The 23,187-nt window shown below is 36.6% G+C and overlaps 5 protein-coding genes and 1 long non-coding RNA gene across 11 annotated transcripts; 3 read left to right on the top strand and 3 right to left on the bottom strand.

Moving 5' to 3' along the window:
- Positions 1–1,004: 1,004 nt before the first annotated feature.
- Positions 1,005–4,986, bottom strand: LOC123472576 (N-terminal kinase-like protein). Its single transcript, XM_045174404.1, has 16 exons — positions 4,742–4,986; positions 4,528–4,671; positions 4,334–4,468; positions 4,194–4,278; positions 3,974–4,112; positions 3,809–3,899; positions 3,490–3,725; positions 3,336–3,414; positions 3,055–3,276; positions 2,878–2,970; positions 2,656–2,791; positions 2,396–2,587; positions 2,041–2,300; positions 1,824–1,973; positions 1,507–1,585; positions 1,005–1,421 (listed from the first exon to the last, which is right to left on the bottom strand). The coding sequence occupies exons 1-16, from the start codon at positions 4,853–4,855 to the stop codon at positions 1,288–1,290; spliced, it is 2,289 nt and encodes a 762-aa protein (XP_045030339.1). The 5' UTR covers positions 4,856–4,986; the 3' UTR covers positions 1,005–1,287.
- Positions 4,960–7,249, top strand: LOC116930137 (dynein axonemal assembly factor 1). The gene is made up of 7 exons (XM_032937517.2): positions 4,960–5,113; positions 5,185–5,276; positions 5,925–6,146; positions 6,505–6,749; positions 6,816–6,880; positions 6,943–7,028; positions 7,107–7,249. Exons 1-7 carry the CDS (start codon positions 5,004–5,006, stop codon positions 7,214–7,216), a joined length of 930 nt encoding a protein of 309 aa, XP_032793408.2. The 5' UTR covers positions 4,960–5,003; the 3' UTR covers positions 7,217–7,249.
- Positions 7,250–9,600: 2,351 nt separating this feature from the next.
- On the bottom strand, positions 9,601–10,454 carry LOC116930140 (small integral membrane protein 14). Its single transcript, XM_032937521.2, has 3 exons — positions 10,217–10,454; positions 9,895–10,083; positions 9,601–9,829 (listed from the first exon to the last, which is right to left on the bottom strand). The coding sequence occupies exons 1-3, from the start codon at positions 10,292–10,294 to the stop codon at positions 9,785–9,787; spliced, it is 312 nt and encodes a 103-aa protein (XP_032793412.2). The 5' UTR covers positions 10,295–10,454; the 3' UTR covers positions 9,601–9,784.
- Positions 10,455–11,131: 677 nt separating this feature from the next.
- LOC116930133 (serine/arginine repetitive matrix protein 2) lies at positions 11,132–16,497 on the bottom strand. 4 transcript variants are annotated; one of them, XR_004398262.2, is made up of 7 exons: positions 16,326–16,491; positions 15,840–16,089; positions 15,335–15,454; positions 13,223–14,581; positions 12,746–12,782; positions 12,321–12,351; positions 12,172–12,241 (listed from the first exon to the last, which is right to left on the bottom strand). XR_004398262.2 is itself a non-coding variant. In XM_032937507.2 (6 exons), exons 1-6 carry the CDS (start codon positions 16,408–16,410, stop codon positions 11,885–11,887), a joined length of 2,202 nt encoding a protein of 733 aa, XP_032793398.2. In that variant the 5' UTR covers positions 16,411–16,497; the 3' UTR covers positions 11,132–11,884. The 4 variants fall into 4 exon arrangements, 3 of the variants coding, with proteins under 3 accessions (XP_032793398.2, XP_032793399.2, XP_032793400.2); XM_032937507.2 differs by lacking the exon at positions 12,746–12,782 and having other exon boundaries at positions 11,132–12,241; positions 16,326–16,497; XM_032937508.2 differs by lacking the exon at positions 12,746–12,782 and having other exon boundaries at positions 11,132–12,241; positions 15,840–16,093; positions 16,326–16,482.
- Positions 16,498–16,604: 107 nt separating this feature from the next.
- On the top strand, positions 16,605–17,775 carry LOC116930138 (RWD domain-containing protein 4). Its single transcript, XM_032937519.2, has 4 exons — positions 16,605–16,861; positions 17,083–17,192; positions 17,269–17,455; positions 17,521–17,775. The coding sequence occupies exons 1-4, from the start codon at positions 16,760–16,762 to the stop codon at positions 17,686–17,688; spliced, it is 567 nt and encodes a 188-aa protein (XP_032793410.1). The 5' UTR covers positions 16,605–16,759; the 3' UTR covers positions 17,689–17,775.
- A 770-nt stretch (positions 17,776–18,545) lies between these two features.
- On the top strand, positions 18,546–20,484 carry LOC116930141. 3 transcript variants are annotated; one of them, XR_004398270.2, is made up of 4 exons: positions 18,546–18,906; positions 18,988–19,352; positions 19,475–19,703; positions 19,773–19,820. It is a non-coding gene; the product is annotated as an uncharacterized LOC116930141 (long non-coding RNA). The 3 variants fall into 3 exon arrangements; XR_004398267.2 differs by lacking the exon at positions 19,773–19,820 and adding an exon at positions 19,900–20,484 and having other exon boundaries at positions 18,547–18,906; XR_004398266.2 differs by having other exon boundaries at positions 18,552–18,906; positions 19,475–19,820.
- The last annotated feature ends 2,703 nt before the right edge of the window (positions 20,485–23,187 follow it).

Genomic DNA, 23,187 nt, shown 5'->3' with positions numbered 1-23,187 from the left:
CCGGCGTTTCAGTTCTATCATAATCATATGTTCGTAAATCCATTTCACGCATACGTGAGTGGGGTGAACATGTCACATGATGTGCTTTAAAAAAAAATAATGGGAATTTCACCATCGCTCTACCGTTGCGTACTTGTTGACCAGCCTGGGCTGAAAATGGCGACCAATGAATAGCTTAATAGCAGTGAAGCCCAAAAGGAACTGGGTCGAGAAAGAATGAGAATCATGTTGGGTTTATTCTAAAGTCTACTTTTTCCCTTGATTACATACATGAATCAAGTCACGTTGCACGCCTTTCATTTGCCGACGTTTCGCTAAAACTCAGACCGTTGGGTTGTTCATTCCTCGTGAGGAAATGAGTTCTTTTGCATGCACAACTTGACTCTTGAGTCGTCTGCTGGCATCATGTAAAGAACATCAATCTGCTTTCACAACATTTTATATCAAAGCCGTCAGATTTTCTTAGCAGTTAATCCATTGAAATGTATGCAGGTATCACATAGGAATAACTTAAAGACAATATGAATCTTATCATTTTCGGCCCAAGCCTCCTGTACAAAGTCAGAGAATTTCGAATCTGCTCAGTATGTAAGCATACTGATATCCTCATTTGAATATCAAATTGTATGTTTGAATATGATGTTCCAAGGTGTACTGCTAAAATACGGATGATTTTTATTAAACCATGCCTGTATTGTTCTCGTATAAAGAACAAGCTTGAATACGGATATAAAGGTCCTTTGGAGTATAGAATACTCCAACTCATAGCGGAAAATAACTCAATATACCTGGAAAAAACCTGGTCTTGGGTATTGCGTACACCGAAGACAGCTCTTTCCAGATTCCAGGAAAAAAGGACACCCAGACAGAATCTACAAGAATGTTGTTCCTCGCTAAATATGCAGCAAAAGTAGCAAGTTCAGCAGGTAGTAACGTTAAAATTATGAGACTTCTACATGCTGGATTGATGGCATTTTAAGATTAAAATTATTGTTCTGAAAAGATTTTTGAAAAGATTTCACATGTAATATACAGCACACACATTACACTTCGCGTGCATTAAGCTAATTTCCAGAAAAGGGAAAGCATCACGATTGTCATAACAATAGCATTTGAGTTGGTCGGTTTACGAACGCGACTTCTCAATCCGGAAATTTGATTCCCGGAATTTAGACAAAGCATTAGTCAATTCCCCACAGCTTTTATAATTATACATTTACTTTGAAACACACAACGTCCAGATGAAACAAAAAAAATAATAATAATAAGTTGGAATCGGTCAGACGTTTACATTTTTTTGCCACCTAATTTTAATGCTCCTCCTCCGCTGCTAGCTCCTTGGCGTGCACTACGTTTGGCTTCGATTTCCTTTTGCCTCTGAATGCGTTTTTCTTCACGTTTCTTTCGAGACTCATCTTTATCTAAGAAACCCGATTAAGGACGACAAGTGAGTTGCGCGCCGTAAAATAACAGAACAGAATAGAATATTGTAATTGAATTGCATACCATTGCCTTCTGGAGTAGTCCAGTTGTTGGTGTTCCATGTACTTTCCCAACCACTTTCCTCTTTTTCGAAATTCGTATTCTATTGAATAAGAAAATAGTTCATTAACGCGTCTTGACAGGAGAATTCATCCACAGATTTGTTAACCCGCATTTTTAGTTAATTATTACGTATCTCCCTTTTATGCAATGAAACAAAAAACAAAAACAAAAACCCACATAATCCCATTCAGTGATCAAGAATTTGGAAATAAATCGAATATCCAAATGGATTTTTTTCGTAGATGATACTACACCGAAAGCAGAATAGAACTGCTTACCAAGGGTACCGGAGTTTTGTCACGTATGTTGGTGACCTTTGTCGCAAAAGAATCTTGTTCGAAACTTTCTATTGGGGCCCAATCTTCTTGAATATCCCATCCGTCACCCTCTTCCTTATCGTCCACAGTATTGCTGGACAAGGAAAGTTCCTATAGCAATGAAATTTAGTTAAACGATGCAAATGATAAAACAACTCATAAAATTGCATTTACGCACATTGATGTTTCCCCATTGCACAGATTCTTCATTAGATTCAGAATCAGAGCGTCTTGTTGCTTCAACAGTAGTTTCAACTACAGATGGATTCTGCGTAGCCGATGTTGTTTGACTGCCGGCTGGCAATGAAGGTCCTTGATCAGGTAACTGGCTGCCTTGGGATTTATAGAATTTTGAAGTGACTGCGCTGACGGCCCATCCAGCCCATGTAGACGCCATATCTGTTACATTTGGGCTGGCGTTTGCATTTACATCCGCCTCTATCATAACCAAACAGTTTGACGGCAGAATTATTATTGATCAATGATGCTAGGGTAAAGGAAAGAAAAATATATGCATATATCTAGAGCTGTACCCATGCACTCCCGAAGAGATGGATCTTCTGATACTTTTTCCAATTTGGAAATAAAACCTTTAATTACTTTAAAGGCTTGATCACGCACTTCTCTTTCAGGATCACCCGTTAGTACGCACATAGCAGGTAAAACTTGATGAGATATTTGGTTCAGTAGATAATATTGTTGGGTGGCAGCCAATGCTAATACGCCTAAACAAATGAAATTTGGTTGTTATTTCGATGTGCCTAATTCTAAATGATAGTTTTTTGTATTTTACCTCCTATTCGGGCTGGAGGAAATGGATCTCTCAGCGCCCTAGTAAAAGCGGAAACCAGAACTTTCTGCCTTATTTGTGGATGCAGAAAAGAAGCTACTTTTCCAAGGCACACAGTTGTATTGGTACGAATTCCCCCCTTCAGATGATGTGAAAAGGAATTTTTGATCAAACAGTCAAAGGGTAACGTATTATTATAGCTGCAAGAGGAGAAAAAGGAAATACCTGCTCATCTTTGGATTGCAATCGAGCAAAGTGCTTAAGAACTTCCACATTCAGATTGTTATAATTTAACTTTGGCGCTAAAAATATAATTGACTACAGGATGGCCATTGTCCGGATAACAAAAACAAATGCATTAAGTTATGAATAAAGAATTAGCATATTTGATCTATAGATTACCTTAACAGTGTGCTCTCTTATTATCGGATTTGAGTCTGTAAATCCGCTCAAAATGTGGGGGAAGATATTATCATTGACAGTGACAGGTAGGAGATGAGTTGAAAAATGTTCCAACTGCTGCAATAATCGGACACGAGTTGCTCTGTCTGGAGATGAGAACAATTTAACTACGCAAGGAACGATTCGTTTTTGGTATTCCTCCTCAGTTAGCAAGCTTCCTAACTGGAAAGACATGCATCGTTAAAAAATCTACTGCAAGGTACGAGAAATTCTTGAATCACCTTAAACAGAGGAGTAAGAATAGCTGCCCCAGCATTACCAAATTCAAATGCATTGATAAGTTGAGGTAAAACTTTATGCCTGTTGTAAATTAAGTGTGTTGATTACGTATTTTTTTGTTTTATTTCTTTTTTTCCTTTTCAGAAAACAGTTTACCTGGATAAGTTCTCTGGGAAACTGTCTAACAGTGAAGGTAACTTATTGAAAAACTGTGCCTTTTCAGTGTTTTCCTTAATTTGAATCTCTTCCAAGAATAGGAGACATTCAACTAAATCATTATGGAAATAACCTCCAGGCTTTCGACAAATGGTAAGGACATCACTCGGATTCGGGCGCGAACTTGGATTCGCTCCAACAAGTTCACAATAAATCGATGCCAACCGCTTTGGAATCTGCAAAATCAAAAAATCATGTTAGCTTTTTTTACCATTAAAAAATTATAAAGATAAATGCATGAATTTAAAGATGTACGTACATTGCCCAGTGCTTTTAAAGAAGAGGGCGACTTCAATGGACCATTGAAAACTTCCCATATAAGGCATCCCAAACCCCACATATCAGCTGACCTTCATGAGCATAGAGATTACAAGTTTGGGAAGGTATAATAAAAGTTGAGATATCAAGAACAAAAATTGTGTACCATTTTGTAGCAGATTTGAGTTTAGAAGAATCTACTTTCTCTGGTGGGTCATACTTTTCAAATGATGGCAATATTTTGATTGGTAAGGAATTCATAAGAGATGATGGAGTTGCATTTTCGAAACCTCCAAGCTTCCATTCTGTACAAAAAGAGGGAAGATCAAACATTAACAGGTAGAAAATAACAATTTCAGAAGAAATAAAATAATAGAGTGTCTTACCTCCTGCAGTATTTACAAGTATATTCCCAAGGCAAATGGAATTGTGTTGCAGGTTCCCATCATTATTCAAAAACTTCAAAGCACGCTAATAATAAAACTGTTAAATCATTACTTCTTTTGGTTCCATTACAAAACCTTACCACCACTTGAAAAAGTCCCCATGCTATGAATAGCTCTTTTTGTTGTTTTGATTGAGGAAAATCAGTGGAGTAGCTGTTCAAATGGAACTGCAAGGGCTCTACATACTCAGTTACTAAATATAAACATTTCTCTGTCTGAAACGCAGATAAAAATCAGTAACATATCAAAATATAATTAAAAAAGCTTTGTTAACCTCCAGGCTGTCCATGTAAGTGAGAATGTTGGGATGACGAAGAGTTTTTAACCTTTTCAGAGCTGATTTGGCAAGTTCTGTTTGTGTGTCACTTCCATTTGTTTTTGCATCCAGGATGAATACAGATACAGACTCACCAGTACCCTAATGAATGAAGATGAAATGTGTTTGTTGAAATCACAATATTTCCCTGTTAATAAAACATAATTTTCACCTTTTTTTTCCCTTTGTGAAGTTTCCATAGCATATATTCCTCCGTTCCTGTAAGTTGTTCCAATATTTCATATCCGAACTCTTTAGATGGATCTCGACTGAAAAATGACCACATCACTGTCAAATGCGAATTATTAATAATTACTGTAGAATACCGCACACCGAATACTAGCAAATTCGTCAAAAAGCAAGTCGTCAATTCAAAATACGAAGACAGCGACACGTCATGAAATGAGACGGGCCAGCCACCTTACGGGAAACCTATGAAGAACAGTTTGGTCGATAATAATAGCCAAGAATCAAGTGAAACAGTCATGGAACAAAACGATTGCGTCAATTCGCACTCCTTAGATATCGAAAGTACATTCCCGCGGTAATCAGCGAATTATACCATTTCAGGAGTGTACAATTTGATAACTTCCAAAGTAAACCGTAAAATTCCAGGATAACAGCTAAATGGCTTCGCAACCACTGTAGGAAACACGGTTTATACCAGACTCCCCAACTGAACGAAGTATTGTACCTTCAGCATCAAGGTATTTTCTCGATATCTATAAAATTACCTTATAATCTTTAATATAAAAAAATTCTAAACCTTGTATTTAAAATGTTACTTAGCATAAAATTAGCCTTCTTTGTTTCACAAACTGGACATTTTTACTGCTAGAAGCTAACAACGTTTTAACAATATCAAGAGCGAAAATAAAACTATAATTTGTAACTAGACACCGAAATATAACCTACAGCGCCATCCAATTAGAGTCCCAGGGTTTCTGAGCAAAAGACCGTTTGGGCACAAAGAATCACAAGAAAGGATTCACAAAGGATACGTAAAGCTTCAGAAATAGTAGAAATCCAACACTTCAATAGTTCACTTCAACACTTTCGTAATAATATAATTTATAATTGAAGGCAATTGTTGAACGGTAAACGGTGCTGGCCAAACTGGACAAGTGTCGGTGTTAGGAAATTCCAAAAGGACGTGAACAAGTGGTTTTGAACGGTAGGCGGTAAAATGCGTGATGCGTGAGGGTTAATAAATGAGTTATTTTGATGCGTCAGTCATAAAAAACTTAAGCCAAGCTAGTTTTTAGTTATTCTTGCACTAACTACACTATAGGCTTAAAAACCGTTAAAAACCTCTTTTAAATTGTTATTCATAACTGTTTGTATTTCACATCTAGGATTCAAATTTATAGAATTGCTGGAGGACTATGTTGGGTTAAAATCTCTTTGGTTAGACCACAACTGTATAACAAAGATTACTGGACTACATAACATGAAAAATCTGAAGTGTCTTTTTATCCGGAATAATTTTTTGACGGATTTACGAGGCATTGAATGCCTAGAACAGCTAGTCATACTGGATGTTTCAAATAACTTACTTACGGACACGAATGCACTGGGTAAGTGTTTACGATCCTAAGTTAACGTACTGCATGTTCTAAAAATCTGATCACCCAAGGGAAAGAAATTATTCCTTTTATGGTTTTATCACACGGCCAAGCTACATAGCGTAATAGTCCGAACGTCGAAGATACAGCTAGAGGTAAGGCATGAGAAACAGACGGTTGCTTGGGTTGCCAGGCAATGCGCCTCTCTAGAATCTTTTTGGAATTCAGTAAGGTCTTACCAGTAGCCTAGGCCTAGTCACCTATCCAGGGTGAACCGTGTTAGCTCAGCAAAATTTAAAATTGCATGTGCCCTTTTCCCAACAAATTTATTACTGATGGATTCCTGACAATATGGCATTTGATGTTTTAGAAGTTTTACCGAATTTAACAACGCTATACGTTGGAAGCAACAAGTTATCGGATACTTCTGGCATTGATTCGCTGGCAAGATGCAAAACCTTGAGCACACTTGATTTATCTCGAAATATGTTAAAAGATTCTCAAACTATGTTGAAACTACTCATCAGGATCCGTCAACTCTCTGTTCTGTATTTACATGGAAACCCACTTGTGAGGAATTTCGAATCCTACCGCGCTGAGATTACTACGCACTGTGTAATATTTTCATTAAAAAACTAGTGGCACCAAATTTTTTTCTGATTGAAGATTTTATTTTGATAGATAAATCTCAAATTTCTGGATGATAAACCAATACGGGAAAACGACCGCTTCTGTGCAAAAGCCTGGTAAACTTTATTTATTTCTTGAAATCTAAAAATCGAATAATGACTATAGTTTGATGGAATAGGATGAAAACTGGAATGCAAGGTATGAAGGAAGAAAAAATACGTCAAAAGGATGTTGAAGATTTGGAAATGCACGTATATGTAATGGGTAATCTGAATCAATTTTAATGACGGACATACTAGACTAAATGAAAAAATAATCTTACTATAAGCACATTCATCACAGGTAAATTTAAACATGAAGACTACAGCGAAAAAAAGCTTTTGAGTTCTGCTGTATCCTCTAGCCAAAAGGAAATCGATATAAACGAAATTATCTTCTTGAATCTTGCTTGAAAGGAATTCAATAAAAAATGTGAATTCAACGCATTCAATAACTCTCGTATTCGCCTTTTGATTTGGGAAAAGCTAACGAAGAATCTTAAACTGCGCGATTCCATATTTTTAACATTATAACATTGCTTCTTTTTTAAACATTAAGGAATTCCCCCTCTTCTATCCGGAAAACAACCTGGTCTCAGCTGGCGCTCCACCAGTACTATATATAGACCTACGCATCTAATTTCAAAGATTTTTTCCCTCATGCTAAAGCATGGGATGAAGCATGATATTGCCATTTTTAGGTCATTTCAACAATTGTTTATCCCTTCAGTTTTCCGTGATACCATATCGTGGAGTATCTTGCTCAGAAAACGTTCCAGCAACACGTTTAAATCTCAAATAACCGATGACGATTATACGTTTCATTAAAAAGAGCCCATCTAACGCGTCTTATAACAGCAAGAAAACCAATATCTTTCGTTCGTTCGTAAAATTTAGCCAAATGTATACGATTTTTATCACATTCCAAGAGATGTCGTTTTTCCCAGATTTTGACAAAACTGAGTAGGCTAGTATATAGGAACCCTTATTCCTTTCGCGAAGTTACCGATAGTGTTCGGCCCTAGTTGCTATTAAATTGCGGAAACTTGCGAGATTTTAGAGTACTATAAAAGGAAATGAATAAAGTCGGGCTTAATTTTTAATTCTCAAAAAATGCAGGCGCGCCAGCACTGCTGCTCCGTTTTCAACGTTTATTTTTAAAACTATAAGCCTCACGTTAAAAAGAACTTGCGTATCGTGATTGTTGTTTAGTTAAGAATCGAAATCATGTATTTGAACCTAAATCTAAAATTTAACCAAAAATGAAAAAGTGGCAAGGCTATACCCTTCCTATTTTCGTCAAAATCTGCAAAAATCAACATCCTCTATAATTCAATAAAACACATACTTTATAGTTTATACTCAAAATTAAACGCTGATTTCGGCTGGAATATTAGTTTTCCCGTGAATTCTGACGTTTTCGATAAAAACGCAAGCGTAGTAATTATAGCGTAAATACCTTTTCAATTGTAATTACTCAAATGGTAGAAGTCCCAAACAAAAACAACGTGCTTTTTTGTGATGCTCGTTTAATTTTGAATCAAATCTTACATAGTTTTTTAAGATTTTGGAGGATTATAAAAGGAAATGAATAAAGACGGGCTTAATTTATAATTCTCAAAATATGCTGGCGCGCCAGCACTGCTGCTCCGTTTTCTACGTTTATTTTAAGAACTATAAGTTTCACGTTAAAAAGAACTTGCGTGTCGTAATTGCCGTTTAATTAAGAATCGAAATCATGTATTTGAAACTAAATCTAAAATTTAGCCAAAAATGAAAAAGTGGAAAGGCTATACCCTTCCTATTTTCGTCAAAATCTGCAAAAATCGACATCTCTTATAATTCAATAAAACACACACTTTATACTCAAAATTAAACGCTGATTTCGGCTGGAATATTAGTTTTCCCGTGAATTATGACGTTTTCGATACAAACGCAAGCGTATTAATTATAGCGTAAATAGCTTTTTAATTGTAATTACTCAAATGGTAGAAGTCCCACATGAAAGCTTTTACTGTTTAGCCCAAAAGCCAAAATTACTAGAACACGACAATGCATTGCTGCGTTATCTGCTTAACAAAACGATACTAATGGCCGCATCCTAATTTGGAAGGTGTATAAACTGATGAAAGATTAGTGCAGGGACCCCTGCGAAAATGGCACCATATTTCGGGGGAAATCTCAGAAAAACGTGGGGTCGATTGATATGACTGGTGATGAATGCACTTGCCAAGAATCCCTATCAGGAAATTAGCCTTGCCACTTTTTCAGTTTTGGCTATATTCTTAATCTAATTTAAAATGCATGATTTCAGCAAATAAAGACCAAGTAAATTATTTCTTTAATTTCCCTACTTTCAACCTCTCTTCCCCATGTAAAATTTTCTGTTTTCCAGGCAGAATTTCAAAATTCAGTCACTCAGTATCCAGTACTGTTCTATTTGGAGAATACATTGAACTAAAATGGGTTTGTTGCAAACGGCAAAACACATCCCTATCGGGAAATTTTCATATCTCAGATGTCAAAGGCAATATTTGTTTGTTAAAAATGAAAAACTAGATCTTTTTTTATCTGTCCGAGTTGCTGATAGTTATCGAGAAGCAAAGTTGTGTTGTCGTTTTTTCCCTTTTTTTGTATTTATTAATTATATAAGGTATTTTTATTATGTTTTGTTTTTTTGTTAAAAGGGAACGATTAATAGGAGGAATACATGCTTCTCCTAACAAAATCATTCAGGTACAAGTGATTTACTACATGGTTTAAATTTAGGAAAATACCCCTGAACCACAAAACAAGCATTCAACTGAAATAATGTACTGTATAATCAAGGGAAAAACAGAGAAAAATAATTTTGTAAATGATTAAAAAAAGAAATTATACCCAAGAAACTGGAATGAAACTTTTGAAAAATAATACAGCCATTCACATTTGTAATGAAGAATAAGATTCCAATATAATGTATACAGTATTTTCGTTGTAGAGTTAATTCACAGCTGGAGGTGGGTTAGGAGGCTGCGGGCCAGGTCCCTGGTTTGAAATAACACCAGATTTTTGAATCAATTAAACTTTCTTTCTTATCTGTTATGAAATACCTGGTTATCACTTGGTTTAGCATCACCCTGACGCATTGCTGAACTTGGTCGAAGGAAAAACAAAGCCAATGCAAGTACAATCCAACAAAACACAAAAAAGGGCATCGTTTCATTCTGTGCCTGTCCTTGTAGTCCAGGCAGATCAGAATTACATTCATTATCTGTGCAGTATGACTGTGATGACCTGAGCTAACAAAACAACATCTAATTTTAACACATTACATTCACATGCTGGTGCTATAACTTAGTCTTATTTACTGAGACTGACACGCAATAAGAAACGCCATTGTAAATAAACAAGAAGTTATAAAAATTGAGATACCAAGGAAATCAAACGTTGCATCGCCAGTTCGTGATTCCACAGGCATTCACAAGGATCGAATCCACCAGGGTCCGACATGACGATAATAAATACGTCCTGTACTGACAAATTTGTGCTATAAAATAAAGAATTAACTATGTAAGACCCTAACGCGGTATTCCACAAACAAATAACACTCCCTCAGATGGCTGTGGAACAGTGAAATCTGCTCGCCCTACCTTGTACTAGGGGTCTCGTGTCAGTGTTGTGTGTAGAAAAATTTGGACCAATCACGCTTTGACTGGTCGCATTTGGCTATGTTTAGGGAAAAATCCCTCAATAAAGTTTTCATCCTTTTGTCTCTAAGCTCCGATCCCCGATTGGGTACACATTTCGCGATAACAATTGCAACAAGTGTTTGGAATAAAACGAATATTCATGTCATAACCATTTATTTCTACCGACCATTTGGGCACTATGAAAGACAGTTAATCTTCGTGATGACGACTGCAACCGTAAGGTTCTGCAATGAAATGCAGACGTTTGGACGAGACGTGTTATACGTCTTTGTTAACTCTAACATTAATAAATTGACTGTTCAAGTGACGGAGACTATTATATAGAAGACGAATCAAAGCTATGTAGTTCAGCATGAGGAAGTTACATCATAATTTCTGTGTCCCTAAATGTCACGTAACTCCCCATGTCCCTTCCGAAGCTTTTCAACTTGTTACGAAAACTGACATGCCTTCCCTTCATTATGGATGTTGAGCATGCTTTTCTCTCTTTAAACGCAAGGATTTTGCGATTTACGTATGTAAGCTCTAGAAAGGAGGAAGAAGTGCTAGCAAAGTAGCAAGGAAAAGGAAGCACTTTAAGTCCTAAAATAATAAAGGAATAACTTGAAATGATCACTTTGTTATACGTACCGATACGTAAATTGTTAAATTAATGTATTCGCCTTCTATAAAATGCAATGACACCATATAAAGCCACAAACAGAACGCCACAAACGATAACCAAATTAGCATATTTTCACTTTAAATGTTAAGATAGTTAGAAATACAGCCTATGTGTAGAAATGGTGGTAAGATCATTAGAGTATTGCATGTTCATTGCTTTCCAAAATAATTGAACAAGCCTAAGCATAGAGTATCAGGAATGTTGGTAAAAGTTGGAAAAGTAATCAGAGATCATCAGTTGTGGGGACTAAAATTGCAATAAGATCAAAGGATTCATGCAGAAGCGCAATAACCAGACAGATTACATTGAAACAAAAATGTACGAAGACAAAAATACTATACAGCACGCAACAACAAACTTACTTTTGCAAAGAGTCGTCAAACATTGCAATACAACCAATATGTTACTAGTGTTTTCAAACTTGCAATGACTGAGTAAACTCGCTACAGACACATATTATCCAATAGTGTGATCGTTGAACATCCAGGAAGCTTTATAAGCAACCCTGGAATACAACTCGACACTTCGTTATAAAAATTTATGTGAAGAAGATCCATTGGTTTTAATGAAATAATACAAAAGGTATATCAAGACAGTCCGGTAGCTGTCTGCATGACATAAGTGGGAAAGACTTTGGTTTCCATGGTTGACCACCGAAAGCAACACTATTAAGTAAGCAGTGTGAGATTCAGACTCCGTTGAGAGAAACATGACTTGAATGGTGGACTATGTTTGAACTGAACGCTGACGGTAGATTGTACTCGAATGATGACTAGATGTGCTGCTGACAGAATAACAGCTGAGGACGCTGGGAGATCGGTCGAACACGGTCGAACGAGAAGATACACTGAACAAAGAAGAACTCTCGCTAGAGGAGTAAGAACGAGATCTGTAACGATAATGCTCTTGTCTTTGACTCGGTGAGTCGGAGCTAGAGCGTGAACGAGAACGGCTAATTGAACGCGAGAACGAACGACTACGACTTGAAGAGCGGCGGAAACGCCCACTGGATGAACTAGAATTGCTTCTCCAGGAAGAGTCTATGCTTTCTGTTGAGCTAGACGTACTCCAGGCAGGTGCGCACTACCATCAATAACAAAACAAACAAAAAATGCATTAAAACATACATGTCTGAATAGTTTTTGTATCATTTGTTGTTTACCCTTTGATATGGAACTGGTTTTTTCCTGGCACTGAAAGATTTAGAGCCGTTAGTATAACACATTCCATTGGTTTGTACATTGATAAAACGTTTTTGATCTTGGAGCTTTTATTATTTAATTGAAAATTATATGCCATGACGCAAGGTGTTCAATATCTATCAACACATGTGCTGGTGAAAGCTGGACACCTTCAGCGTTTCAGTTAATTCTGTACGACGTAAAAGTAGTGTCAACCGTTCACTGATAAACATCCTCATTGAATGTCCATAAGGGTTAACGCCCATAGCAAAATAATAATAACAATTAAAAACAAAAGAAAAAAAAAGATTGCAGTCGTCGTTGTACTTAAATCTAGCATTCATATTCACATTTCAGCATAAACCGAATGCGAATCTTTTGTCTTTATCTTTAACATTTTTCTTACCTTGCCATTCTAAGGAGACACATCCCATTAAAAGTCGCTAAGAAAATCGAGGAAGCAAATTGATAAGAGTATACCTTCGTTTTTGTTTAACGGGAAGCAGTGCTACTTTGGCCCTTCTTAACACAATCCCAACGTAAAGGAAGAATTATAAAATACATACATAGAAACTAAGAAGAAAAAGAAAAAAGAAAACAAAAGAAAATGTACCATGAGGTAAACACAAAATTGTATTAAAAATGGACTGAACCAACTGATACGAACAAAATCAATAGACGAAAATCATGCGTCTACAAATGGAGTGAAGGGGGAATGAAGCTGAAAAGAGGTTGAAAAAAAAAATCCAATTCAACGAATTTACGTCAATCGATTAAAGCAGGAAACAATTGACACAAGAAAAACTGAAAATTATTCAAATTCCAATTTGGCTCCATCAATACGAAAGGAGTGTAAAAAGCTTATCGCTTAGAATCTTTGTACCTGGTGATACGCCTACGGTCCTTCCAGCTAGGCGACCCTGATCGACGAGGAGGAGATGGTGAACGTTTATCTTTGGAACGAGGAGCAGAAGTTTTTGACGGTGTTGACGACGATGAGGACGAATAAGAGGATGATGATGACGACGAGGACGAAGAAGAAGAATCCGAGTCAGAAGAAGAAGTATCATCCGAATCGGACGAATCAGAGCTTGACGACGAACTGGAAGAAGATGACGATCGACTTGAATCGTGTCGAGACTTTTTCTTCTTCGATCGCCCAATTTGGTCTATGAATGATCCTAGTTTGGCTAAATCAGCTTTCATTTTTTCCGTTTGTTGACTGGTGGTCATCTCTTTCTTTTTTTGTTCCACAATGGGTGGTTCTGATTCCGCTTTTGAATTTGAAACTTTCTCAGTCAACTGCACCGGCTCATCGACTGTCTTGTTCGCTACCAAGTCGGAAGGCCTTTCAGATTCACGACGACCGCGATCTTCTGTAACGTATTGCTTAGACTGTGTGTGTCCTTGAACTTCACGATTCTCTTTCTCGTCTTGTTTTCTTTCGACTTCTCTGTGTCCGCTTTTAGACACATCGGGTCGATTGTTATCTTCGCGACGTGTGGAGTGATGGTAATTATCGCGGCGGTCTCGATCACTTCGTGAGTCATTTCGGTTGCTTCTTTCCGGAGATCTGTAGGAAGAACGGGCATAACGACTTTCCCTCCTATTATTGGAACTATCTTTTTTGTCGGCATTAAGCTGGGAATCTTCTCTCGTTTTCTTTCTTTCAACTTCATCCCGTCTACCTCGGCTTGGATTCTCTTCTTCTCTTTCTGAACTTGCACGACGCTTGCGATTTTGTGATTCTTCCCCTGCGCGCCGACGAGGAGGACTTGGAGTATCATGACGGTGGCGTGATGGCTTAGAAGATTCCGTACGACTTACAGGGCGATCGTTGTATTTGGAATCGGATTTTCTGGTATCAGAAGAATCAAGAGATTTTCGCGATTTGGTTTTCTCTTTAGGTTCTTCTTGATCTTCTTCATCATCTGATTCTGTATCCACTTTCTTCTTATTCTTCTTACTTTTTTTGCTCTTCGATTTCTTGCTCTTTTTGGACTTAGGTGGAGCAACAGAAACAACTTCGGGAACCTGGGATTCTTCCTGAGGCTCCGGACTCGGCGTTCGAACGATCGTATAGGTTTTTTGTTCAGCTGCTTGTTTAGCAGCAGTTTCGCGAATTTTGCGATTGGGATCCAAACTACTACCTTCGATGAAGTATTCGCTAATACCAAACGCTTGGCGAAGACTACGGTTCTTTTCTTCTTGTGCAGCAGCTATCTGATGAGTTTCCCGGACACTGGTTTAAGGAAAATGGAACACATAAGTAGAGATTGACATACATAGTTAAATAGGAAAGAATAAGAAAAATCGTGCAAATGGATTTAGTTTAACGTAGAAAATAATTACCTAACTGAACGAATAATAGAGACTTTGTCGTTACAATTTAACTGTCTACGTTTTTTACGTCGTTTTCGTTTTCGTTTTTTTACGGAACCGCCAGGAAAAAGAAGTGCATGTGTCATGAGACAAGGACATTTTATTAGACCACTAATGTTATTAACCAATCCTTTGCTCGTTATTCCCGGTTGGTGGATAACCGATTCATGAAAATGATCAGTCACCTGGTGTTGGAGCAATACAACGCGCATTGCCTCTTGCCAAACCCGATGGAAAAGCTCAGAGGAAGGATATGACATTATAAGATTGGATATGAAGATAGACAATTCTACACCAAAGGCAACGAGAATGGAAGACTTATTCCCTTGACTTTACATTTAAGATTAATGAGCCTAAGGAGCACTTTGATTGGAAGACTGGTAAGTCACAAAAAAGTTAAAATGAAGTTAGACCATTATCACTAAACGAAAATACGAAGCGTCCCGATAGATCGCAAACATCCTTAGTTTAATAGTACATCCAAGCCAAGACTGACTGCTCTCCCTCCTCTACTCCCTAACGATTGCGCATGCCATCAAACCGCGATTGATTTTTCTCAAAGCGCATGCGCTTTATATGCACAGATCGATTTGTTAAAATAAACAGTACTTACACTATCCGGCCATATTCATCTGTTTCGTAGGTTGTTGTATCTTTGCCGTTTTCTGCATCTTTCTGCACCAGTGAAGCGCGGAACTCGGCTAATTTCGATTCAATGATATCCTCGTCTATCCTGAAATTATGAAAAAAGATAATTATAAAATGCAGTGAAAGTCCATAAGTCATCAAACCATAAGAACCATACAACAATGACCCAATTTTCCTTTACCTGAATATAAAGTTATCGACATTCACATTATATTATTCTAACAGAATACAAGTAGACAAATTAAACCAAATACCGTTTCAATGGGACTAAACTGTATATCGTAACCTTTAAAAAAATTGATATCTTACCTCTAGGAATCCCACATCTTGGTTTAAGTATCGGGTGCAATAGCAGTATAACAAGATCAATCAGTTTCATACATTTACCAAGTAAAAGACCCATTTCACTTGAACTAGAGCTACATATGATAGCAGTTTCTACAGCTTTGGTAATAAATGAAATAACTCACCCTTGTTCCTCTAAATCTTCTCTTAATTCAAGGCACTTCAGCTCCAATTTCCGTTTCCGCTCATGATCCAAAATCTCCAGATTTGGTTTTTTGTGTGAGATGGAATCCAACCTTTGAATCTCTTCTTCTGTTTTATACTTGACTTTATCCTTTGTTGTATGCACAAATGCCAGGTTCCTACTGACATATCCATTTGTTCCAGAACCCCGAGCTGTTGTTAGACCAATGCCATTGTACATTTTGTTGATTTCTATCTGGAAGTTACCAAACATTGGAATATTATGTTGCAATAAACAGCTTACATCAGGCAGGGGAAATTAGTTTATGCCTTTTATCAAACCAATTAAAAGAACATAACACAATTTTATATTGGCTAACGGTTATTTCGGTAATCCGACGTAACGATTACATTTCAATTGCACTATAAGTGCGTGTGCACAACACAATAATGGTAAATTTAAGGAAGGTAAGCACAAACAAACTCACCACTAGCAGTGATAGTTGTAAACCACTTAGAATAGCTTTTAGCGATTATTTGAACTAATAAAGCAAGATTTTCGATGGCGGTCATCAACTGATCAATCCACGCGAGTTCTTGGCTTTCAATTCAGCCAGCTCTTAATTTCAGGCCAACATATCCCTTTTCCTTTTCCTCCATCGTTCTTTTTCAAAGTTGTCTATGGACGCCACCTGTTATATGCTTATGGCACTAACTACCAGTTTGTTTTAACAAAAATGCCAAAAGGCCTTGCAAGTTTAAACAGACAAGAGAAAGGAAAATAAAGTTCTTGGTATGTTAGTCCGTTCTCCAGTTGGTTACGTTACCACATTACTTCCAATACTCAGTGTACGTCTACTACTTAGTGGTATTTCGCAAGATAAATAAACGTTGATGTTGATGATTTTTTAACTTTGTGACAATGAATTCTGAAAACCAAGAAGAGGAACTAGAAGTTCTGCGGTCAATTTATGAAGGGGATGCAAATTTTAAGGAAATGAACATAAAAACTTTCCAGTATAAGGTAACATTTTCTTATAACATGTGGAAAAATTTGAATATAGGTAGCCAGGTGCAAAAACAAGAAAACATGCAAAATAATGTTGCTCTACATACTGCCATAGACACTAGTGTATAACCACGATAGAAAAACATCATTTCATACCTGAAAACATACAAATTTAGTATTGTTATTGTTATTAATGATTTCTGTTTTTTTTTTTTTTTTTACGGTTTTTTTTGCAGTATGGTACTGAAGGTGATCCTCATTCTTTTGTGTTAGAAATTAGCTGGCCTGAATCTTATCCAGAAAGTTTACCAGTCATCAGCCTGGATGCTTTTTACAACAAACATATGTAAGACTTTTAAATTTACAATATGTCAAATAATTGAGCAACTGCAGAGCTCAATGGTATATTTTCTACACATTAGGCAACCCAATGTCAAAGGAAATATCATATTGAAACTACTGAAAGAAGCAGATGGTAATATTGGTTCAGCTATGACCTACACACTCATTGAATGGGTTAAGGAGAATTTGGAGGAATTATTAGTTGATCAGCCATTAAACTTGGATACATGTACAAGCCATGTTGCTAACTTGGAGATTGATGATAAGGTAAACTATTAGATTGATGTACTGTATGAGCTTTTCATAAATTACACCCACAATTTTATTCACAGGTTGAGCCCACTTCCAAAGACAATAAAGATCGCCGTTCAGGACTTACAAAAGCTCAAAAAAGGCGGCAGTGGGATAGAATGGATGGAAAAGGAGAAAAAATCAGAGGTTTTGATTGGGTAGATGTGATAAAACATCTTTCTCAAACTGGAGGAGCACAGGCTAGTTAGTATTTGCTTGTGCCTAGGTTTGCTAACCAAAAACACCATTTGTAAAATGTAATGAAACATGAAGTAAACTTATATTGTGAAGTTTTATTGCTGAGAAGAGTGAGTACAAATATTATTATTAGGAAAGAACAGTTTTGACTGTACCCTAAGCAGAGAATGGGTCTGACCTGTAACAGATTGGAAACCACATTGTGGTTACCACATATATTTAAAAGCCTTTGAAAAGTGGTTTGTGAAAGTTCAGCTTGTATTCGGGGAAATATTTCAGTTAACTTCCGTAAGTTTCCCGATAGGGATTCTATCAAAACTCGCATTTCCCAACCCCCTGATACAGGCACCCCTACCCTTCTACAACGACCGGTGGATCGACCGACACTTTTTCTGAGACTTTACCCCAGAGATGGCGCTGATGGCGCGGCGATTTCAGGGGTGTCTACACTAATCTTTCGTTCGTTTTTTTATTTTAGATGCTGTGCCGCTGAGATTGGTCTCCTTTTGTAGAGGAAATAACGCAGCAGCTCCCGGTCGAGTTCCCGTTTTTATCGGTTGAATGGCAAAGGAGTGCGGAGCAGTTTAGTCGGCCCATTCGAGTCGATTTCAGGGTCTCGTACGTATCTTTTATACGTTTTCTTATTTTAGATGCTGTGGCGCAAAACTTGACGTCATGTTGTAGAGGAGATAACGCGGAGATTAACGAAGGGGTCGTGTCAATTATCGGCTCAACGATAAAGGAACACGGAGCAATCTAAGAGCGACTCGAAGTTTTGGGAGATTTTTTTTCAGAGAGATGGCGCGTCGGTCATTAAGATAGGGAAAAATCAGGCCGCGAAGTTGTTTTCAAGGCGGGGCTTTGTGCGTCGCCTGGCAACGGACTGGTTTTTCCACAGGCCGTGTGATGCCAAGGCCTACTTAATGCTTAACGCGTGTAAACTGAAATACCTCCTATGGCGGTGATCCGTAACCTGGCAACAGCCAATGAGAGGAAAGGGTTACGACTGCGCCTACTGGCGCTCGACAATGCTATCTCGTCGAAGACCCAATTGGCGTCTGCTAAAATGAAAACTATCTGAGCGTAGAGTGAAGGGCTGAAGGCTGCAAGAGGGCAACGACACGCCGTGTGTTTCGGCTTGTTTTGACGGATTGTTATAACCAGGTTTTTTAAAAAATTGTAATTGAAAAAATTTAAGAAATCAGTCCTGAGTTTAACAATTCATTCAGGTAAGTAACACTTGGTTTTGGTTATTTTTCTGTCATGGTCACATGAAATATTTAACTTATAAGCACGTTTTTCTATTATAGTTGTGCATATGTACCTCAACGGAAAGCCATACGCTTTTTAAAAGAAGAATAACACAAACTGAAAGAAAGGTGAAACATGGAGTCATAAATAGTATGAGGGTCCTGGCTCTACGTTCCTTATTAGCTGGATGAAAGCTATTTCTTGTTTGGTTGAAAATGGAATGTAGCTTCTTCTTGTTCGCCAATATTGGTTTGAGAAATTTTTTTAATATGATCATAATTAAATCTTTGTTGTTTTCACCAGGTATTGCCACTTAACATACAAAAGTGCTGTATGTCTCAATGTGGGAAGGAAGGAATCCAAACAGTCCCTTCAGCAAGAAAGTCGACTTTGAAATCTGTGAAAGAATTTCTTTTACAAAAAGGTACACTGTCTAGAGCCGGGAAACATACTCATCTGTTGGGTACAAATGTTCACCACGGTCTAGAACAAACAGTTACAGTAGGTAGTAGGAGTTAGACATTATTACAATTTTGTTATTGATAGATTACCTAGGTGATAAATCAACAGCATCAGTGAGTCAAAACTTCTTGTCCTCTGGAATCTAGCGATACAGTTAACGCAAAATTCCTGCTCCACCAGAACGCGTATAGTGTATCCAGCGAGAAAAGCCGCAGTGCAGGATTGTGATGATAGCTGCAGTTTTTCTGTAAAAAAAAATCATTCCGTTTTCTTCGTTTTGATATCAGGCAATAATTTCACGATATCTTGAAAGGTACGTATGTCATTTTATTATTGTATGTCATGAGTTTTAATATTGCCTTTTGTTCATATTTTCCATCAGATATTGTAACGCTTAAATATTATTGTTTAATAAAAGAGAATAACATTACATTTTTTGGTCTCCTTATCGGTAAAAAGAAAAAAAGGTGGAAAAAACTGACAGGTTCTTTCCGTTGGCCATTTATTAGATATCGCGTCGCATTTAAGACGTACGGAAGACTTTCTATGCATCCGATAGTTTTCGACAGTAAAATGATCACCGCAAACACAGTTCTTTTCTGCTAACTCGTCCCCGTCACAAAAATCTTGTTTAAATCCTACACTTTTTTGTATTGCTCTTATCCATTCATTACGCAAAGAGTGAGATAAGAAATTATAAAGCGAAACGTGTATATTTTTTTTGGGTGCTGGTATTCCTACAGTTCTGTACCACACAACGTTTCCCATCCATTTTACGATTATAACTAAAGGCACACGTGTGAGCCTTGATTGATTTTTCATTCCTTCCCAGCCCATATTGTTTACAGACTTTTTGTCCTCCTCATGCATTTCCGCTTGACAAACACGTTGAAATCACAGTTTCAGTGTATTACGAAATTTATTTCATTCCACACGCATGACTTTCTTTCATTACAAGCATTTTAATCCCCTATTTCTAATATTTTATAACACTAAGGCCATATCCTTTCTTTCAGTTTATCATTTCAGTGCTTGGAATTAGTTTGAATTTCTTATATCCTATACTTAATACATGTTTGTTTATTTATTTCTTACATGTTTTATTTCCTTCCTCAAGGAAACATTTCTTTTTTTTTAAGCTCGCTTCTTAATATAATTATATTTACTTTGTAAAAATCTTTAAAATATTCTCATGGATGATAAAAGTGAATAAATATATACTGATTAATCCTAATACATAAAGCACTTTGAGATTTGTTTCATCGAAATAGGCGGTAGTCGAATAATACGTGTGAGACCGCGTACGTCGTAGTGCGCGTGAGTGCGAAAAATGATTTGGCGTCGATACTGTTAAGGGCCACGTTTAAAATCGCTTTTTTTGTAAGATAATTGTTTAATTAAAATCTTGACTTGTAGGCAAGGACCTGAGTTACTGACCTTGGAGTCCATGCCGATTTTGGCAGTTTGCCGATTTTGGCCGATTTTGGCAAAAGTGGAAAGGCTACCTTTCCCACTTTTTCATTTTTTACCAAATTTCAAATTTGGCTTTAAATACATGATTTAGATTCAGAATTGAATAAAAATCACGGAAATCAGGTTTATTTTTCTATTGGTCTTATAGTTTTTCATTTACATGTTAAAAACCATAAATGAAGTTGGTGCGCTAACATAACTAATTTCGTTAATTTTTTAAACGGCTAGTCTAAAGAGAAAACCAATGACTAAATTGAAATCAGCGTTCAATTTCGATTATGTCGTCTGATTTTTGGAGAATTTCAAGAGATGTCATTTTTGGCCGATTTTGACAAAAGTGGAAAGGCTATACCCTTCCCACTTTTTCATTTTTGGCCAAATTTCAAATTTGGCTTAAAATACATGATTTAGATTCAGAATTGAATGAAAATCACGGAAATCAGGTTTATTTTTCTATTGGTCTTATAGTTTTCCATTTACATGTTAAAAACCATAAATGAAGTTGGTGCGCTAACAGAACTGTTTTTGTTAATTTTTTAAACGGCTAGTCTAAAGAGAAAACCAATGACTAAATTGAAATCAGCGTTCAATTTCCATTATACCGTCTGATTTTTGGAGAATTTCAAGAGATGTCATTTTTGGCCGATTTTGACAAAAGTGGAAAGGCTATACCCTTCCCACTTTTTCATTTTTGGCCAAATTTCAAATTTGGCTTAAAATACAGGATTTAGATTTAGAATTGAATGAAAATCACGGAAATCAGGTTTATTTTTCTATTGGTCTTATAGTTTTTCATTTACATGTTAAAAACCATAAATGAAGTTGGTGCACTAACATAACTGTTTTCGTTAATTTTTTAAACGGCTAGTCTAAAGAGAAAACCAATGACTAAATCGAAATCGGCGTTCAATTTCGATTATGCCGTCTGATTTTTGGAGAATTTCAAGAGATGTCATTTTTGGACGATTTTGACAAAAGTGGAAAGGGCTACCCTTCCCACTTTTTCATTTTTGGCCAAATTTCGAATTTGGCTTAAAATACATGATTTAGTTTCAGAAATGAATGAAAATCACGGAAATCAGGTTTATTTTTCTATTGGTCTTATAGTTTTTCATTTACATTTTAAAAACCATAAATGAAGTTGGTGCGCTAACAGAACTGTTTTCGTTAATTTTGTTAACGGCTAGTCTAAAGAGAAAACCAATGACTAAATCGAAATCAGCGTTCAATTTCGATTATACCGTCGGATTTTTTTAGAATTTCAAGAGATGTCATTTTTGGCCGATTTTGACAAAAGTGGGAAGGCTATACCCTTCCCACTTTTTCATTTTTGGCCAAATTTCAAATTTTGCTTAAAAAACATGAATTCGAATCAAAATTGAATGAAAATCACGAAAATTAGGTTTATTTTCCTATTGGTCTTATAGTTTTTGATTTAATCCTTAAAAACCCTAAATTAAGTTGTTGCGCTAACAGCACTGTTTCGTTAATTTTTGAAACGGCTGGTTTAACGAGAAAACCAATAACTAAATCGAAATCAGCGTTCAATTTCGATTATTCCGTGTGATTTTTGGAGAATTTCAAGAGATGTCGTTTTTGGTAGATTTTGACAAAAGTGGGAAGGCTATACCCTTCCCACTTTTTCCTTTTTTGCCAAATTTCAAATTTTGCTTAAAATACATGAATTCGAATCAAAATTGAATGAAAATCACGAAAATTAGGTTTATTCTCCTATTGGTCTTTTAGTTTTTGATTTAATCCTTAAAAACCCTAAATTAAGTTGTTGCGCTAACAGCACTGTTTCGTTAATTTTTGAAACGGCTGGTTTAACGAGAAAACCAATTACTAAATCGAAATCAGCGTTCAATTTCGATTATTCCGTGTGATTTTTGGAGAATTTCAAGAGATGTCGTTTTTGGTAGATTTTGACAAAAGTGGGAAGGCTATACCCTTCCCACTTTTTCATTTATGGCCAAATTTCAAATTTTGCTTAAAATACATGAATTCGAATCAAAATTGAATGAAAATCACGAAAATCAGGTTTATTTTCCTATTGGTCTCATAGTTTTTGATTTAATCCTTAAAAACCCTAAATTAAGTTGTTGCGCTAACAGCACTGTTTCGTTAATTTTTGAAGCGGCTGCTTTAACGAGAAAACCAATAACTAAATCGAAATCAGCGTTCAATTTCGATTATTCCGTGTGATTTTTGGAGAATTTCAAGAGATGTCGTTTTTGGTAGATTTTGACAAAAGTGGGAAGGCTATACCCTTCCCACTTTTTCCTTTTTGGCCAAATTTCAAATTTTGCTTAAAATACATGAAT

The sequence above is a fragment of the Daphnia magna genome, linkage group LG1, assembly GCF_020631705.1.
Source record: "Daphnia magna isolate NIES linkage group LG1, ASM2063170v1.1, whole genome shotgun sequence".
NCBI lineage: Eukaryota > Metazoa > Arthropoda > Branchiopoda > Diplostraca > Daphniidae > Daphnia > Daphnia magna.
The sequence above is the reverse complement of the archived record's forward strand: the minus strand, read 5'-3'. Positions and strand labels throughout refer to the sequence as shown.

Coding starts and splice junctions, on each gene's coding strand:
- LOC116930133 (XM_032937507.2), bottom strand. CDS start 16,410: ATGACCGCCATCGAAAATCTTGCTTTATTAGTTCAAATAATCGCTAAA. Junction 16,090..16,325: donor TACAACTATCACTGCTAGTG/GTGAGTTTGTTT, acceptor ACTTCCAGATAG/AAATCAACAAAATGTACAAT. Junction 14,582..15,334: donor GATGAATATGGCCGGATAGT/GTAAGTACTGTT, acceptor TCCTTAAACCAG/TGTCCGGGAAACTCATCAGA.
- LOC116930138 (XM_032937519.2), top strand. CDS start 16,760: ATGAATTCTGAAAACCAAGAAGAGGAACTAGAAGTTCTGCGGTCAATT. Junction 16,862..17,082: donor TAAAAACTTTCCAGTATAAG/GTAACATTTTCT, acceptor TTTTTTTTGCAG/TATGGTACTGAAGGTGATCC. Junction 17,456..17,520: donor ACTTGGAGATTGATGATAAG/GTAAACTATTAG, acceptor TTTTATTCACAG/GTTGAGCCCACTTCCAAAGA.
- LOC123472576 (XM_045174404.1), bottom strand. CDS start 4,855: ATGTGGTCATTTTTCAGTCGAGATCCATCTAAAGAGTTCGGATATGAA. Junction 3,726..3,808: donor CTTTAAAAGCACTGGGCAAT/GTACGTACATCT, acceptor TTGATTTTGCAG/ATTCCAAAGCGGTTGGCATC. Junction 3,415..3,489: donor TTCCCAGAGAACTTATCCAG/GTAAACTGTTTT, acceptor AATTTACAACAG/GCATAAAGTTTTACCTCAAC.
- LOC116930140 (XM_032937521.2), bottom strand. CDS start 10,294: ATGTCGGACCCTGGTGGATTCGATCCTTGTGAATGCCTGTGGAATCAC. Junction 10,084..10,216: donor TGCAACGTTTGATTTCCTTG/GTATCTCAATTT, acceptor TTGTTTTGTTAG/CTCAGGTCATCACAGTCATA. Junction 9,830..9,894: donor CTAAACCAAGTGATAACCAG/GTATTTCATAAC, acceptor ATTTCAAACCAG/GGACCTGGCCCGCAGCCTCC.
- LOC116930137 (XM_032937517.2), top strand. CDS start 5,004: ATGAAGAACAGTTTGGTCGATAATAATAGCCAAGAATCAAGTGAAACA. Junction 5,277..5,924: donor ATTGTACCTTCAGCATCAAG/GTATTTTCTCGA, acceptor TTTCACATCTAG/GATTCAAATTTATAGAATTG. Junction 6,147..6,504: donor TACGGACACGAATGCACTGG/GTAAGTGTTTAC, acceptor TTGATGTTTTAG/AAGTTTTACCGAATTTAACA.